Here is a 17,220-nt window from a genome sequence, read left to right as displayed (position 1 = left end):
ACTGCCTCATAATGGCGACCGGGCGGAAACGATCGTAGGAGGAAACGATTGGGCCAAACTCCCAAAGGGTAGCAAAACAAGACTCCCGTGGGGGTGCCTAAAGGGATGCGAGAGCATCCTCAGTGCACTGTGCGAAGTTGTAAAAAAAAAAAGCTCCCACAACCTTATCACAATCGAGGCGCCTTTCCTCAAGGGGCCTTTACATTAATGGCGTGTCCTATACGGTTAGCCTGGTATAGAAAATGAAAATAGCGGAGGTCTCGGTGTACGCGGCCTCTGCAATGGCCCCGTGCCTGACCCCCCGCCAAACAGAACAGTGTACATTGTTCTCATTCAGGCTTATGAGAGGGTGCTAATGTTCACTTTTGATGGCCTGAAGTTCCAAGAACCAAAGACATAAGCGTTCGAAAAATAAAGGTTTAAATAATGACTGTGTGTTCTGTTGATGAGCATATAACCCAACGGTTCAACAGACTATATTGTTAGGTGAAGGTGAATTAACTTCTTGATAAGCTAAATTCTATTAGCCTATCCGTGGAGGATTCAGTGATCATACCAAGCCACCTGTATAATATAGTGTCTTTGTTGCAACATAATTGTAAAAAAATTCTGCTTCTCACAAATAAATTGTACGAAACAGAAGTAAAATAGCAGTAGCTTGTTTTGAAAATTTGAGATTCTAATTAAGGCCTACTCTTCTGACAAAATGGGACCAGAAATCATTTGATGGTTGATCTTTGTATCTTTGTTTCAAATTAGTCAAAATCTAGATCATTTCAAAGTTCACAATGATCTTGTTATAGGTTGTTGTGTTTTTCGTTACCGTACCAAGAAGAACTAATAAAATCAAATTTTCTTTTCTGCATAGGCCTACTAGATGCCTATAATAAGGCCTATTATAATTGCTCCAATAGTTCATGGAAAACATATTCAAGCCTCGCGGAACACGTACTACTTTTGAAAACACTGATCTATATGAATATAGGAAAAAAAAAAGACGCTATTAGTTTTGTGTGGATTATATAGCCTATCTGTCCGTCCGTCCGTCCCGTTCAGATCTCGAAAACTAGAAAAGATAGTGAAAATCCGACATATAATATTTTAGAATATTCAAAGTTCTGATGCAACGGCTACTTTTTTTCTTTTTTGAAAGCGAAAAATGTAATTTTTAAAATCACTTATGCAAGCAGTTTTTTCATAAAAATACAACATTTTTACAACTATTCACTATTAATATAATAGTAACAAACACGGGAGGCTCTTTCATATAGAATATATTACATTACCATATTTTTAACACATTTGTGCAAATGGTTTTAGATTTGTCAAAAAAAATATTTTTGTTTACATTTTTATTGCTAAGTTAAATAAATTCTGTGATACTAACTACTACATTTACAAAAAATAATAATAATAATAATACTTTTTTTAAAGAGAAAAAAAATCTATTTAGCATGCATATAAGTTTGACATAATTTAAAAACCACAACTAATAAGTAGTTTTTCATATTATCGCGTGAACTGCAGTGCTGCTCTATAACTACAGATTTTTTTTCTTGACGATTTGAATGTTTGTAAAATGTTTTACATGTTTCGGATGTTCCTTCAGAGTTGAAGATAGTTTACTTCCTAGTCCAAACCTCCCGCAGGACGACGGGGGATGGGAGCGGGCAGGATTTGAACCCTCGACCATCGATAAATCCGAACGACAGTCCAGCGCGCAAACCGAATAAGAGATTGACCCTTTACAAAACAATTAGATCAATTAGATATTCATTATAAGACACCAGTAAGGCCAAGTTGATATCTAACTTGACATTCACTTTCACCTATACTTTGGTCTGCTGGACCGCTGGGGCACCACACAAGATCTGTCAACCTTCTTTCTCCATTCTTCTCTGTCATTTGTTTTTGATAGAATTTCATTCTGATGTTCTTTCTGAAAATTTTGAAACCTGCCTTTTTTACCTGTCTGGGTGGACCACTTCGGGGACCGATTTTGAGTTTGTGTTTCCACACAATAACTGTCTTTGTAACCTTGTTTATATTATATGTTTTTTTTTTAGTTGTTTTTATTTTGGCACTTGAAAAAAAAATCTAAAATAATGCCTACAACAATGTATGTCTGCCTGAAATGTGAAAATGTTCGGCCTTTATTTAAACACACTAACACTCATAAATATATATAGTGTGTTGTCGTGCCTAACGAAAGATATAAGGTAATACTAATTCTTGTTTGATCATTTCCGCAGTCTGAGATCATTTGCACAACAGAAACACAGCACGTTTTCAGTCAACCTCATTAATCATGATCAATGGTATTATTATAGTCAAGGCTGTTCAAACCAAACTCGTGTTTCTTTTGAAAAAAACGTTTTCACTGGTCAATGTACAGTGGCTTTACCTTTACCTATCCCTTAGTCTGTTGGACCGTTGGGGCACCAGGCAAGATTTGTCGACCGTCTTTCTCCATTCCTCCCTTCTTTTTTTTGCCTTGTTTAGAACCTCTCTCAATGGCAGGCCCGTCCATTCTTTAATGTTGTCCTCCCATCCCTTTTTCTGTCTGCCTCTTTTTCTTTTCCTGGCACTGTTCCCTGAAGGAAGGTCTTTGCGAGCACCGTGGATCTTGTAATGTGGCCATAGGTTTTAAGCTTTCGTCTTTTTACAATAGTTAGCAGGTCATCATGGGCTCCGATCGCTGCAGTAACCCTGTCTCTGATTTCTTGGTTTGTGATGTGGTCTTTGAATGTGGCTACAAAGTAACCAATGAGAGAAATAAACTCAAAACTCAAGCGAATATGATCTCTGCTAATAATCGCTTCGCCTGAGAAATATGTCGCAACCAAGATGGTCGTGTAGTACGGTGGATTCCAGCTGCCGTCGCCTACAGCGTGGGGCCTCCGTTGAAACATCTAGTTGTGCAACTAGATAGGCCTAGAACGAGAACGGACAAGTCAAAACCACTTCCGGGTTATCTTGGGTCAGCTATTGTTTTAATCTTACTCGATGTGGATAGCCCGTCGAATCAGTCAAAAAGTCCACCACGGTGGGCTGTCTTAGCACGAGCGGCTGGATTGGCGGTTCTCTCACGTGATCTTGTGGCGATTACAGAGTATGAGACAAATCTCCTGTAGCCAACTCTGCCTTCGGTCGCTAATAGTGGATGTGTCCTTTTCCGAGGGCTGTGCACTATGTAAATGCTACGATTGGAGAGGCAACTTTATGGTCGATGGCATGGTGGATCCCTCAGACAAAGTTGACGGTGAAGCGAGCCATCATTTCATGCTTGTCTACCGGATAAAAGCTATTTCTGATAGTCAACATGGACGATTCCAAACCGGACTTTATCCAAGTTCGTGTAGGCCTATTGGGCACTCCGGACTGTCGTCGTGATGGTCCCGGGTTCGTACCCTGACCGCCGCCATTCCCTGGGGTACTGCATGCCTTCAATCCCATCAGAATCGTAGTCTTCTGTTTGGGTGAGTGCAAGCATAGATCAAAGAGTATATATATCTGTGGCTCAAGTGTCGAGCTAGTCAGCCTATAGAAGTTTTGCAACATCATTTGATTAAAAGCTATCCCACAGAACAAAAAATGATTTAGTTTTGCGGCAACAGCACACTCTGCTTTGAGATGTAAAGAAAAAAATGAGCAAACAGGTCTCCATTGGAAGCTAAAAATCAAATCTTGAGATCGAAATTTAAACCTCTAAGCTTTTTATGTTTACATTTAACATGAACTAAACATTTCAGATGTTTGCAATGCTTATATCAACTCCGTCTGTCTGTTACATTTTGAACACGCTCCTACTTCAGATTCTTGGATCAAGTTGAAACTTTGCACAATTATTCATTGTCCCATGAATCAAAGATAAAAAAAATAAAAAATTAACTGATTAATTATTTTATATAAAAGGGAAATACATCTTAAAGTATTGAGAGATTTTAAAAAATTTTGCTTGTTTTTATTTCAAATTGAAATGTGAAAGTTCAAAATTGATTGAATTTCTAACAAATGTCTATTATTTTTTTTCAATTCTGCTTAAAAATTTACAAACTTGTAGACGAGGTGGCTGAGTAGTAAAGTGCTTGCTTTCCGAACCAGGATCCCAGGTTCAAATCCTGGCAATTCTTTAAGGCGTCTCTGAGTCCACCCAGCTCTAACGGGTACTGTGCTGGCCACATGATAAGCTGTCTCTTTCACGACTTCATCACCTATCCAAGGGTTGTTGGACCATTAGGGCACCACACAAGATTTGTTGACCCTCTTTCTTCATTCTATTTATGGTCATAATTATGTGGTGTAATGAGGGCTTAATATTTGTATGGCAGCGCCCATCCCTTTCTATGCCTGACCACAGCAAGTAGCTCCAATTAGGTGGTTTGCCTTGGTTCTGAAGATGTGGCAGTTGCAGTTCATCTTGGGACTCTTCCGCCCTGGCCCGTGACCTTAGTCAAGGCCTTTCGTCCAGTGGTGCCACATGGTTCAGACCACCAGCTTAAGGGGTTTTTGAGCTGTTTCACTCAACTCTTTAGATGTTTTCACATTTGCCGCCTGGCATTGAGCCTTAAAAATGCTCCTTCTTCCCTAGTGCTATTAGAGCATGGAATGGGTTTCCTGAGTCAGCTAAGAAAATCAGTGACTTGTCAGAATTTAAGTCATTGGTTAACATTCTTTTTTGAAGTAACATCTGTATTTTATAAGATAACATTTATTTTGTTTTGAAAAGTCATTATTTCTTTTCCAATTTAAAAAATTAGAATGCATGGAATAAAAGTACAAAGAAAAAAAGTATTTATGAAATTTATTTCACATTCATCTCATTTAATGTAATCATGAAAACACATCTGATGAACACAAAATAATTTGAAGCTAAAATCTCATTAACTGATGAAGTAAGTTGAATGAATTTTAATTCAGGATACTAATTGACAGTCAATCAGCCACCAATCAGTGAAACTGTAAAGCATTTATAACCAAATAATAAAAAAACAACATACTATGCATATGTATAAACAACAACAACAAAAAAAAAAACAATAAATTTACGTATTTATAATTCCAATTAGTAAATTTACACTTAAACAAAGACTAAATAATTTGTTTTTTTTAACAATAGTCTGCCATTTGTAGTCTTTTTTTTTAAATTTAGGCATTGGCAGTTGATTTTTATAATCTGCTTTTTTTCAGTCTGACAACAAGGGTATTAGATACAATAATACTTTGTTGTTGTTTTTGTTGGAAAACAAGTAAAAAAAAAAATCAATATTATAGCAACAAAAAAAAAAAAACGAATTAAAAATACTATAAATAAAAAATGATTAAAAAAATGTGACTAAAAAAATAATTTTGAAATTATGAAGTTATGTTCAATGCCAGGTTTAAGGACATATACTATGTGCTAGATGAAGAAAATAAGCCCAGACCTAAGTCTGGATAACACAGTTGACACTGGAACCTTCCTGTCTCACTGCTGCATTCACAGGTTTGACAATCTGGCAACTTGGCATTCAATCCTATCCTCTGTGTCAGTGCCTGTCAATGAAAAAACAAACATTTTTTTTTTATAGGGGGCTTAATTGAGTATGTTGTGTGAGGAGATAATTGTGACAGTTTTTGAACAAAATGTCAAACATCCGTTTGTTGAGATCAATATTTTAGCAAAGGTTTTATTTACTAAAGATAATTTTCAGCAAAGTTTAGTTCATCTTTATAAATATTTCTCCAACTTATTTTGTAACTTTTAAAGCAATAGTGACAGAGAGATAGGCCTACTATTAAAATAATGCTGATAGTTATTTCATAAGAAAACTGAAAATGATCCAAACTCTTATTGGAATATTAGTGTAAAAATCTGGTTTGCATTGAGCTCTCAACTCTCTCAGCGTATTACTTTTAAGAACAATAACCCTAAACCTACAAAATATTTTATCATTAGTCTACACATATTTTCTCATCAAGTAGAAACTAAATCTAAAACAACAAGATGATATACCCCCCCCCCCCCAAATCAATTATTGATGTTGACCATCTTCAGTTGTATCATTCTTACAGAGAGCTCTTTAGTCTTAGTCTATCTTCTCTGTATGGTGGGAAACCCCTTTCTCTGTGTCTGTGCAGCTACTGGCTCCAAAGAAATGGTAGGTCGTTTGCCAGCCAATGCTAACAAGCCCCTGCAGGGCGAATCCACATCTAGTCTAAAAAACTAAACTTATTGATCGAATAGGATTACCTTTATGAAATTTTGCTGGCCTCTTGGGCTGGCAAGCATAAAGCCATTGTTAAATACAGCCCCTGAAGTTTGCAAGGCAAGAGCATCACAACTAGCCAGATAGTTTGAGAAGGGAATGGTCAGTGGCTCTTCCCCAGCACTTGTGAAGAATTTAGAATTGTCTAACCCTAAATAAAGAATTAAAAAAAAAAATGTTAACAAGTCCTACATATTATAAATTGTTTAAATGATTCTTGAGATTGCATAATGTAAAATATAGTCATTCTGAAAGTGTGTTTTCTCTAATTGTTTTTATTTTATAGCCCTGTGCAGTATTGTTTATTGTCCCATAATTTCACATTTCCCATGATTCAGGCCAATCTTTATGTGTTGAAATCTGATTCGACAGTTTGAGAAAGCTGCTTTCTCTTGACTAATAGGGCTGCATAAATGCAACACATTTTTTTCCCTATGACTCAATCTCTTGTTATTATTGAACATGTGTATGTTGAATTATTCCCCTTAGCAAGGGAGTTGATATTGCAATGTGCTATATTATGGGTTAGTGTGTAAATAAAAATTCAACCATGAATCCAGCTTAGAGTCGAAGCTGTTCATTGTGTTACTGGTCTATTCAGATCTAGTTTTCTATAACTAATTTCCTGTAACTGGCATGCACATCAAGGGAAAACAAGATTAATGCAGCCCCTAGAAAGCTACAGTTTAGAAAGATCAAAGGTTTTGGCCATAACAATATTTAACTTTTTTTTTTCATTATCTAATTCAATTAGTGTCAAATAATGTATCTTGAAGAGCTAGTACATTAATGTTTTATATCGTCTCAACACACGCAACTCTACCAACAGATATTGACAGAGATAAATATGCATTTAAACCTTTTTTTCTTTTCAAAACAAAGAAAAAATTAAAATTTAAACATCTTTTAAATTAATAATAAGGCCAACTTAAATTGTATTAGTAACCTAATTTTTTACTGTTTAAAAAAGTATTTTTTATCCAATGCACATACCATACACTGATATTTTGGGCCTTCGCATTGTGTTTTGCTCATCTGGCTGTTTGCGCAACACATGAACACTGAAGCCTTTTGAGATCAGGTTTGATGTTAACATTTTTCCTTGTAAGAATGTGAAGTCACAAGTAGAGCAAGGGACCGCAACTAGTATCTGAAACATTTCAGTGATTAAAACAGAATACACTTGGGTTATTAACCTTGGAGTTAACTCAATATAAACCGAGATTCATAATAAAATAATTTCAAATCAACACTTAAACTCAACATATACCAAGAGATTCATAATAAAATAATTTCAAATCAACACTTAAACTCAACATATACCAAGAGATTATTAATAAAATAATTTCAAATCAACACTATGAACGTTACATTTAGAAGTTCCACAAGAACTGTTTTTAAGCTTACAACTGTTCCTATATTTTACAAAACAGACTTATCATACACAACTGTATTTAGTCTTAGAACAAAAAGTATGATACTTTGCTGATGATTGCATAGTAAATGGTCATTATTGTCATAAAACTCTAATTGACATTGATTGTTCCTAATATGCCTAATAATCCTAAAGTGGGAGCCAAATCTTACTGGTAAACTGTAGGCAGTTTCCAAAATTAGTAATAAATTATAGCTTTTATACAGCACTACTTTCATGCATATAGCATGCTCAGAGTGCTATGATCCAGTCTCATTTGTGGACCAGTGTGGGGAGGGGGTATCTGGGAGAAGGTTTTCTGTGCTGCCTTTAGGCGCTAAGTAAACACAGCTCTGCTCGAGTCGAGTGTCGAACCCCCTTCATAGGTAGTCAAGCCAAGCCAAGTTCAAGCGTACTTAGCCTGTCAGCCACTCTTCCCACACCAAAGTATATAGCAGAGAAAGATCAATTGAGACTGGCCAAGACATTTATGGACCTGCCAAGACTTTTTTGGAAAATAGTACTTTACAGATTTACTTTGACCATTCCTCTTTTACTTCATTTAGTTTGCCAACAGATTTTATCTCACTGTATTGTAAACATGTTGAAATAATAGGCTGCATTATCAGAAATTAAGGCTTAAGTTTTAAAGTAATTTCTTTCATTAAGACTAAGAGCAAAAAAAACAAAACCTAAGCAACACAAAAAAAACTACCATGTTTATCAAACTAACTAGCCCCCTAGAAACTTAATGACATGTGATAAAACAAGGGAATGGAAACCTAAATAATCCAATTCTTACAGATTTAGTCATTGCCAAAGGTAAGTAAAAGTAAATATAAATAAAGCCAAATAAAATAGAGCCATTGTTTGTCTAATATATACCTAATGCCTGTCTGTGTCGACTCCTTTAAAATATGTTGGTGAAGACAGGTTTGGTGAGGTGGGAGCTGAGTGAGGTATGTGAGCATTGACTGAATGGGGAGGCAATTTATGCTTGCGAATGCCTTGGATCAGAAAGATGTTTTTTTGGACATCTCCATGGTCTGGAGGTTAGTTTGATAAGCACTGCATTGCTACTAGGCGAAGTTGTCATATCATAAGTTACTGGTTCATGTCCTACTCAGTGCAGTCCCTTATTTCATTATATTTAATTCACTATTTTCTCTCGATAAAAATGTGGTCCCTAGTGCTGCTTTTGTAAACGTAATTTGTTTGCAGTACAAACTTCAGGACAAAACATCATCATGTAACATATAAAGTCAGATCTGGTGAATCAGACTAACTACTTATTCAAATCAACCTCTAAAGGACAGAAACAAATCCTATTATGCAGTCAGATCTGTTAATTGGACAAGCTGGTTATTAGAACCAAAATGATCATGTTCAGATGTGATCCAATAACTGGATTTCACTGCATTCTCTTAACAGACTATGTTTGAGTCTGGAAATAGACACAAAATAGTCAGCATCTTTTACATTCAAATTTTTGTTCTTTCAGCCTATTTGGGCAAAGGTTTTGGCTGATTTTAATAGGTACCTAATAATTAGCCAACAATCATTCAGTTTCTACATCTAAAAAAACAAATTAAAAAAAAAAAATATATGTATCTCACTTTTGCAACTCCTGTTCTGAAAGGATACTCCATAGCCAAATTAATTGCATCGATAAGGTCTCCCTGAGTTTCATTAGTTGAGAACCTGGAGCAGTAGCAATAATGTGTTGTATAAATGTTAGAGATTTAAAAAAAGATTTTTAAAAAATTGGATTTTTAATGCATGGAAATATTTAAGTGTAGAATGGAAGAGATAGCTATAGCTGCTAACTATTAGTTTTTTAGCCACTTAGTCATAGTTTGTAGGTTTTAAATATGAAAAGTAGGATACACTAAATGTAGGGTTTATGCATTTGAAAGTGATTTAGTGTAACAATGCAAACCTCAATGTTTCTAAAGCCCTCAAGAAGTAGGAAGCTTCTCCAAAATGCTGGCCATTGATTGTCCTGACTACAGGTTCATTGAGCACACCTCCATAACTAATCATTCCAAAACTGTTGGTCTTCTTACCTTGAAAAATACACAAAATATACCCAATAGCTTAAATACAAAGGGGGGTATGGTGGCTGACTGGTTAAGCGCTTGGCTTCTGAACCTGGGGTTCTGGGTTCAAATCTTGGTGAAGACTGGGATTTTGAATTTCAGGATTTTTAGGGCACCCCTGAGACCACCCAACTCTGACTTTAGTTGGGAAAGTAAAGGCTGTTGGTCACTGTGCTGGTCACATGGCACCCTTCTCATTAACTGCTGGCCATAGAAACAGATGACCTTAACATTATCTGCCCCATGGATCGCAAGGTCTGAAAGGGAAACTTTACTTACTTTAAATAGAAAGGGTTACAATCTAGTCCAAGTATAACTATATAAAAGCTTAAATTCAGTACCACTGGACAAAAAAGCAGCCAAGCATATAAGCAACATTCTTTTTTTCAGCTTTATAGTTGGATGGTAGACAACTTACAAACTTACCCCCCCCCCCCCCCCCCCCATATTACTTTTTTTTTTCAAAGAAACAAATCAACATGATGCTTAAAAATGAAAAGCGGAAGATGAGTTAGGCTCTAGTAACAATAGAATCACAATATACAAATTTTATTCAGCTTTAAATAGGTGCCTGTCTTAACATGTAATAAAACCTGTAGGTTTAGGCTTATTTGGCATTTTAGCATAATAGTTATTAATATTGCAGTTGAGTAACACTGTTCTCCTGTGAAAAGAGGATTCACAACAGATATTACAGTTCTTTGTACATACCTAAGAATATTATTATTTGAAAGGGGGAAGACAATAGATGCTACAGGGCCTTGTACATACCTAAGAATATTACTGGTGGTACTGATGCAGACCAGCCACATATAGAAACTTATGGGACTAATGAATTTTGGTTTCATTTAACTAAACTCCATACTGACAATGGAGGGCGTAATCATCTTTTTTTTTTTTTTTTTTTTTTTTTTAGTAACGTCTGTATTTTATAAGATAAGATAAGATAAGATAATGCCAGACAATAATAATATTTTGTGATAAATGGTAGTAGTTTCCAAATGATCCCTACCTGCAATGTTCAGTACTTTGTTTAGTTCAGTGACAATTGCGGCTAGGCTAGGATTGGCCCACTTATTACAGCTGTTGTCCTCCACCAGAAACAGAACATCAGCAGACTGGTACAAGGCATCAGTTCCCTCTATTAGTAGCGGGCTCTCATCACTGCATGGCACTGAAAGAAACAAACAGAAACAAGCTTTAGTTGTTAGTAGAAAGAAACAGTGCATTTGCAGCAGCAGGAGGTCTATAAAGCAGGTGTTGTCTCCCTTGACCTATAGTTCATGTCAGTATAATATGGCCAACAGAGGGCCTAATTGGTTGAATTTCTCCAAACTGTTTTGGAGCTAGGTGAAATTAATGACTTTCTATATCTCAGGGCTATTCTTTGCCTTTCTAAAGTACAGAGTTATTAGATGGAGACAACTGTAACTGCCTATTGTTTTTTGAGTGTCTTGGAAAAAAAATATTGGAGAAAACACAAATCACACCTTCATATAGGTGCAATGGTTATTTTAAGTCTTCTGATAATGACATTTTTAACTTGAATATGCAACCTATTTCTTTTTACAAAGCTTAAATCAACTCACTCTGTCTGTCTGGTAAAAAGTTTGTACACCTAATTTCTCCCACACCCAATCTCAAATAAAATTGAAATTTTGAACAATTATTTGTACCTGACAAAACACAAATCAATAAAAAAAATAATAATTAATTATTGGTAATTAATTATATTGTTTGGTATGGAACAAGGGAAAGAAATTATACTGGACAGATGTGGTGGTATAAGTTGATTAGCTTCTTCACTATTGGATTATATTTGTATGCTTGTAACTGTAAGTTATTTCAATTACTCTGTTCAAGTTTTATACTTTTGATTCTTTATTTGGTTGATCTGAGTTTAGAGACATTAAACTCATGAAAATTATATTCATGGTATTATTTCTTCAGTGTATCCTTGTGTGTGTGTGTGTTATAGACACCTCCCAATCTGCGTAATGTCTTAAGATTGCAGAGATGGCACAAAACACTCTATAAAAACAATATCGTGACAGATACAATGAAACCTGGCAACAAACACCTTCTTACCATAATCACTAAGAGCATCAATATTAGCTCCTTGATCCTGGCAAAGGAATCTGTATTGCTCTGTTGCCAAATAGATTGCATCATCTTCACTCTTTGTTTGTTTGTACAGTTGGCATAATTTAACAAAAGGTACTGGATCAACCTGGCAAATATATATATGATGTGATTAAAGACCCTGCATAACTTGACAAATGGTGTAGAATAGAGAGAGTGTGAAAAAAGTCATGAACAAAAATTGTTATATCACAAAGGATCAAACAGAAAATATATTTAGAAGTTGGTTACAATATTTCCTTCCATTGGCCTTAATACCTGACCAAACATTTGGGTAACAAAGGAAGACAAAAATGCCTTGACTAACCTTGTTAAAGCAAGTACTGAACCTTGAGAACATGGAATAGAACACTTTATAACATGAGTCTTCATCATTAACTGGAGTTGTGGTGGCAGTATTCTTGACTGAACATGATTTCCTGTCTACTTCAAAGCCAGTGTTGTCCTGTTCCATGGCGACATCATTGGCAACTTCATTGTCAAACTGGCCCAGCATGCCCTTGACCCTGTTATGGTACCACCTATCCACAGTGACTTTGTACAAGTCAAGTTTTGGATTTGAAACGAGCTCCAGGCCACCCACATACTCAGCACTGATGACATCTCCGTTTCTGGTTATCTTGACCTTATCGGTAATGTATGGCATTTCAGTATCTCTTCCTTGGACCTTTATCTGAAGAAGTTAAAAAGAACAGTTCCATTTATTTGTATATTCTAAGCTTACCCATGAAGGTTAGGTTAAAGTTTCTAGTAAGTGCAATGACAACTGAAGACAGGCACATAATTAATGGGTTGCTACTGAAAAAAACAGCACTGAGTAGAATGCTCTTCAGACATGTCATTCTATCAAAGAAGATGGGTAACATAAACAACAAGTCCATAACAATTATTAGTTCTTGTAGCAATTCTTTCTCTTTCAGTGGTTGTTTGGCCATCAAGCAGTTTTTAATAGTGAAAGGAAAAGGATGCAGTGACAAACTTAGAACATTTTAAATACATAATGTTTAATTTTAACCAGCCTTGTAGCGGAGGTCAAAAGCTTTAATCATGCCAACAAAATGACATGAAACATATAACACAGCAAAACCAATATTGTTTGAGAGGTCTGCTTTTTGATGAATATTTTCTTAAGTCTGTTAAGGGATCCACACTTACAAAAGATTTTAGTTTGCAGTGATTGTTACCAAAGAAAGTGAACCAAAATCTGATGGCCTGTTTTCCAGATACTGGTTTCATTTCTCATTTTTAAAATAAAACTAATGCAGTCATAAAATCAACTTTTAGATCTACTTGTGTATCCTATTTATCACATTTAACTACATCAGTGGCACAAAAGTAGTTTTCTAAACATTGACAATACTCTTACCTTATAATCATCAGAAATGTCAAAAGTGAGACTGTTCTCGATGGTGAGACAAAGAGATCTCACTTGGCTTTGTTTGACTCGTCTCTCATAATTCAAGACCAGGGTGAAGTTGTCTTGAAGCATATCGTGAGCTAAAACATACCTGCAGGGACTCAGTATTTGATAAGAGGCTCCATCAAAGGTCGTTACTTGGCGACCCCCAACAAGGTAAGCAGAGGCTGCAAAATACAGATTTTATTTTTTTAAATGTTTATTTATTTTTTATAAAAAATATGAGAGCAGGAAACAGATTGTAATTTTAATAAGAGCTCTGTTTGGTGCAGTAAGAAACAGATTTTTTTTTAATAGAAGCTCTGTTTGAATACATCCCTATGACAGAAATACTTAGAAAAGAACACCACAGTTAATTAACTCTTTCAGTGCAGCGTTACTCTCAGTGAGTAACTAGGCTTATATTATTTATTTCACTATCTTTTTTTTATGTTAAACTTTTTATTTCTCGCTCTTTTTTTTTTGTGTGTATTTTCTGGATGTTGGAGTGATTGTTCTTTGTTTTGGTAGTAAATTCGATGCAGTATTTTATTCATTATACTTTTGTAGCCCATTCATATACCTTCAAAATAAACTCAAATATGTGAAGACTATTTAATAAAATGAAAAAAGTTATGTTAGTTTTTGTAACTCTAACCCTCTTAAATATTTGTGTTCATCCTGGAAAATTCCATTCTTTCAATCAAAATAATTAGCACTGAAAGAGTTAAAGCACACAAATCTTGGTCAAGTTTTGAAAAACAAGAAAATATGTATACTGCTTTGTGTCTAATATTATTATGAACTCAATCATTCTCACCTTTAAATGTTGGAATCCAATAAGAAGGTGAAATTGTTGGTAAGGAGTTGTAATAGTTATTCAAAACAACAGGTAGATTCTCTGGGATATTGACATTGGACAGACTCTTCACAGTGTTCATCATGGAGTTAGCACTTAACTTGGGTGTTTCTTTGAGTGACTTTAAGGTGAAGGGTAGGTGAAGCTGAAATAGAAGAAAAAATTCTTTAGCTATAGTAAATTAAAAAATAAAGAAGAAATCTGTACATTTTATGCATATTTTTGAAGACATCAATATAAGTTGTTTTTAATTTGATTTTGTTTAACATCACTGACTAGTAAAGAGATCATTTGGTGCTATAAGACAATGTAGGGAATGTGTTTTAAAAAAAAAAGTGAATGCAAATTAAATAGCTAGTATAAAGATTGTTAATCTACACAATGATCAAGTCACAAACTAAATGGTATTATTAAATACTTTTATCAAAGCAAACTGAAGGTTCTTTATTTAGGTCATGGAATGGCTCTTTAAATCTCTAAGTTTCCCACCATAAGTACAAATCCTAGTCATAACCAACAAATTTGAAAATGAGAAGCATTTCTACAAATCAATAGACAGTCCAATGGACAATACATGTTCTCTGTGTTAGTTATTCCTGTACCAAATAGCCTATTACATTAATAAGTCAATTTTATTATGTTAATTGTAAGAAATGAGATTCACTTTTATTCAATCAGTGAGTAAAATCAAAGTCAATGAAATCAAATCCATTATACAGAATGAACACAAAGACTGAACATGAAAACTGAACACAAAAGACTGAACATGAAGACTGAACACAAAAGACTGAACATGAAGACTGAACACAAAAACTGAACATAAAGACTGAACACAAAAGACTGAACACAAAGACAAAACTGACCTCAAACTGAAGTTCTCCTCTCTCAGGATCATATACAATGACCTTAGAGTTCAGCAGACTTGACCTTAATTTCACAAGTTCAAGCATCAACAAGTTCTTGCTGGTCTCAACCAAACGCTCAGCAATTTTGTCTATCTTCTGCTCTTTATTCCAGTACAGGATCTAATAGAGTTACAAACAATATTGTACATACAATAAAATATCTTGTTACATTTAGCATCACAGATTGATTTGATTAGAAACTTGATTAATTACCCACAAATAGCTCTCTTTTTACACCTTAATCATATTGCACCTCTTTTAATCGTGTTTATATCAAGTCACTCTGTCTGTCTTATCCTAATTCTTACAATTTTTTCTCTCATTTTACAATTCTATCCAATTAATCAATGCTGTTGACAAAGCAAGACTCAATATCTAATTAACTCTTTCTCTCCTAATCGACAATGCCAATTAAACTAAATTGGTTTTTGAATTGATAAACTTTAATTTGAGTTGTGTAAAAAAAAAAAGCATACATTCTCCTATAGATCATTACAAAATATAAAATTTTCTGATAACAAACAAAAAAGTTATTGAACTTTAATCATAACAGGATAGAGAAATACACATGAGCAAAACGAATAATACTATCAGAACGAGAAAAACAGTTATGGAGAGCAAGAGTTAACACAAATGTCTAAATGAACACATGATTCAGCATGAAATGTAATACTCTTACATAATGAAAATTTTTTATTTATGTAAATGTCTAATTACATTGTGCCTAACTGGTTCAATCTTCTAGGTAGTAAAGCTCACACATTTTAAGCTATATCAATTGTTGATAAAGATAATTAAAGAGCCGCTGTCTCGTACCTGTTGGTGCACCTCGTGCAGCAGAGCATAGGAATGCTGGAACTCTGACCTAGACATGACATCGTGGAACTGCTCCTGCAGGATCTGATGAGTCTTCAAGTAGAAGGCATTGTAATAGGAGGCAAACTCTGGGAACACTTCTGAACCTTTCTGGCCCAGGCGCTCCATTTGTTTCATCATCTTCTGGTAGATGGGCAGCTCATAGACAGCTCGTGAATAGCCTGGAATGAATGAGAAGTGAATTAGAAATGAATGAGTACATGACTAGAAAAAAAAAATCAATGCTAAGGAATATATGAATGATTACATCAATAAAAGACTTGAATTAATACTAATAAATGTATGAATAAATAAAAAGAAACTATTGAATTAACACCAAGACATTATAAATTAATACGAGAATATTAAGAAACTATTAAATGAATCATTAATTTTTTGTCAGAAACCTAACAAATCATTTAGAATGACAACTATTAGAAATATGTCTGGGACATCGATTAAGGCAAAGCAATTTTTTTGAAATTTCCAAAGAGCCATTCAAAAACTTAAAGCACTAAAAAAATTAATGAAATTTTTAAAAAGTCATTTAGAAAGAAACAGTTATGAATATTTGTTAAGTATGTAAGAGAGGATTCAGTTATTAGAATAAATTGGAAATTTTCTAAAAAAAAACTAAACAATGTAAAGTTTGTTAAATTGAACTTCACAGCTACAAGTAAATAAAAAGAATTGAGCTGTAATTTTCACAATGGCTCAATGCAAAGCAGTTGATCTTTGTATCAAATCTCCTTTAATTAAGTTTCAATTGAATCATTGAACACTATATATATATATATAGCTAACTGTTCTAAATTTTGCATGTAATGTTAAAGAGAAACTGGGGTATGAACGTATATATTGTGTGCTATTCTACAAATGTTTGCTCTAATCATGTATTGTTTTTTGTAATGCACAATTGACCAACAAAATTCCTATTATTATAATTGAAATTATTTTGTGCTACAAATGGATGAGCTTAAATTTTAAAGAGAATTAAAAGGAACTCCTTAATCCGCCTAACAAATATTCATAACTGTTTCTGAATGAATTAAAAAAATATTAATTTTTTAGTGTTCCAGTTATTTTAGAGTAAAATTTATAATGAAGCTGTCAGGAATGTCTGTGTTATCTCAGTGACCACAAATTAATTTTTTGATTTTCATAAAAAAAATTGTTGATAAAAAAAATGTTAACTTCCTAGATGACATTTTGGGAGAAAAAATAAAAACAAAAAACAAAAAAAAAATATAAAAAATATTCACAAACCAAATGCTGTAACAAAAGAATAGTAATGATGGGATC

General features: G+C 34.3%; 1 protein-coding gene across 1 annotated transcript in view; it reads right to left on the bottom strand.

Annotated features, from left to right (window-relative positions):
* Positions 1–4,787: 4,787 nt before the first annotated feature.
* The window catches only part of LOC106067512 (uncharacterized), a 71,187-nt gene continuing 58,754 nt past the window's right edge, over positions 4,788–17,220 (bottom strand). The window contains exons 34-45 of the mRNA XM_056028687.1: positions 15,880–16,100; positions 15,022–15,183; positions 14,120–14,303; positions 13,270–13,487; positions 12,211–12,576; positions 11,850–11,991; positions 10,774–10,935; positions 9,602–9,728; positions 9,279–9,363; positions 7,242–7,398; positions 6,233–6,399; positions 4,788–5,535 (exon numbers count right to left, since the gene is read on the bottom strand). Coding sequence (XP_055884662.1) covers positions 5,395–5,535; positions 6,233–6,399; positions 7,242–7,398; positions 9,279–9,363; positions 9,602–9,728; positions 10,774–10,935; positions 11,850–11,991; positions 12,211–12,576; positions 13,270–13,487; positions 14,120–14,303; positions 15,022–15,183; positions 15,880–16,100 — 2,132 coding nt within the window. The 3' untranslated portion in view covers positions 4,788–5,394. The remainder of the gene's footprint in view (positions 5,536–6,232; positions 6,400–7,241; positions 7,399–9,278; positions 9,364–9,601; positions 9,729–10,773; positions 10,936–11,849; positions 11,992–12,210; positions 12,577–13,269; positions 13,488–14,119; positions 14,304–15,021; positions 15,184–15,879; positions 16,101–17,220) is intronic.

This window comes from Biomphalaria glabrata, chromosome 5 (genome assembly GCF_947242115.1).
Source record: "Biomphalaria glabrata chromosome 5, xgBioGlab47.1, whole genome shotgun sequence".
Lineage (NCBI taxonomy): Eukaryota > Metazoa > Mollusca > Gastropoda > Planorbidae > Biomphalaria > Biomphalaria glabrata.
This window is presented reverse-complemented; position numbering and strand designations above follow the sequence as displayed.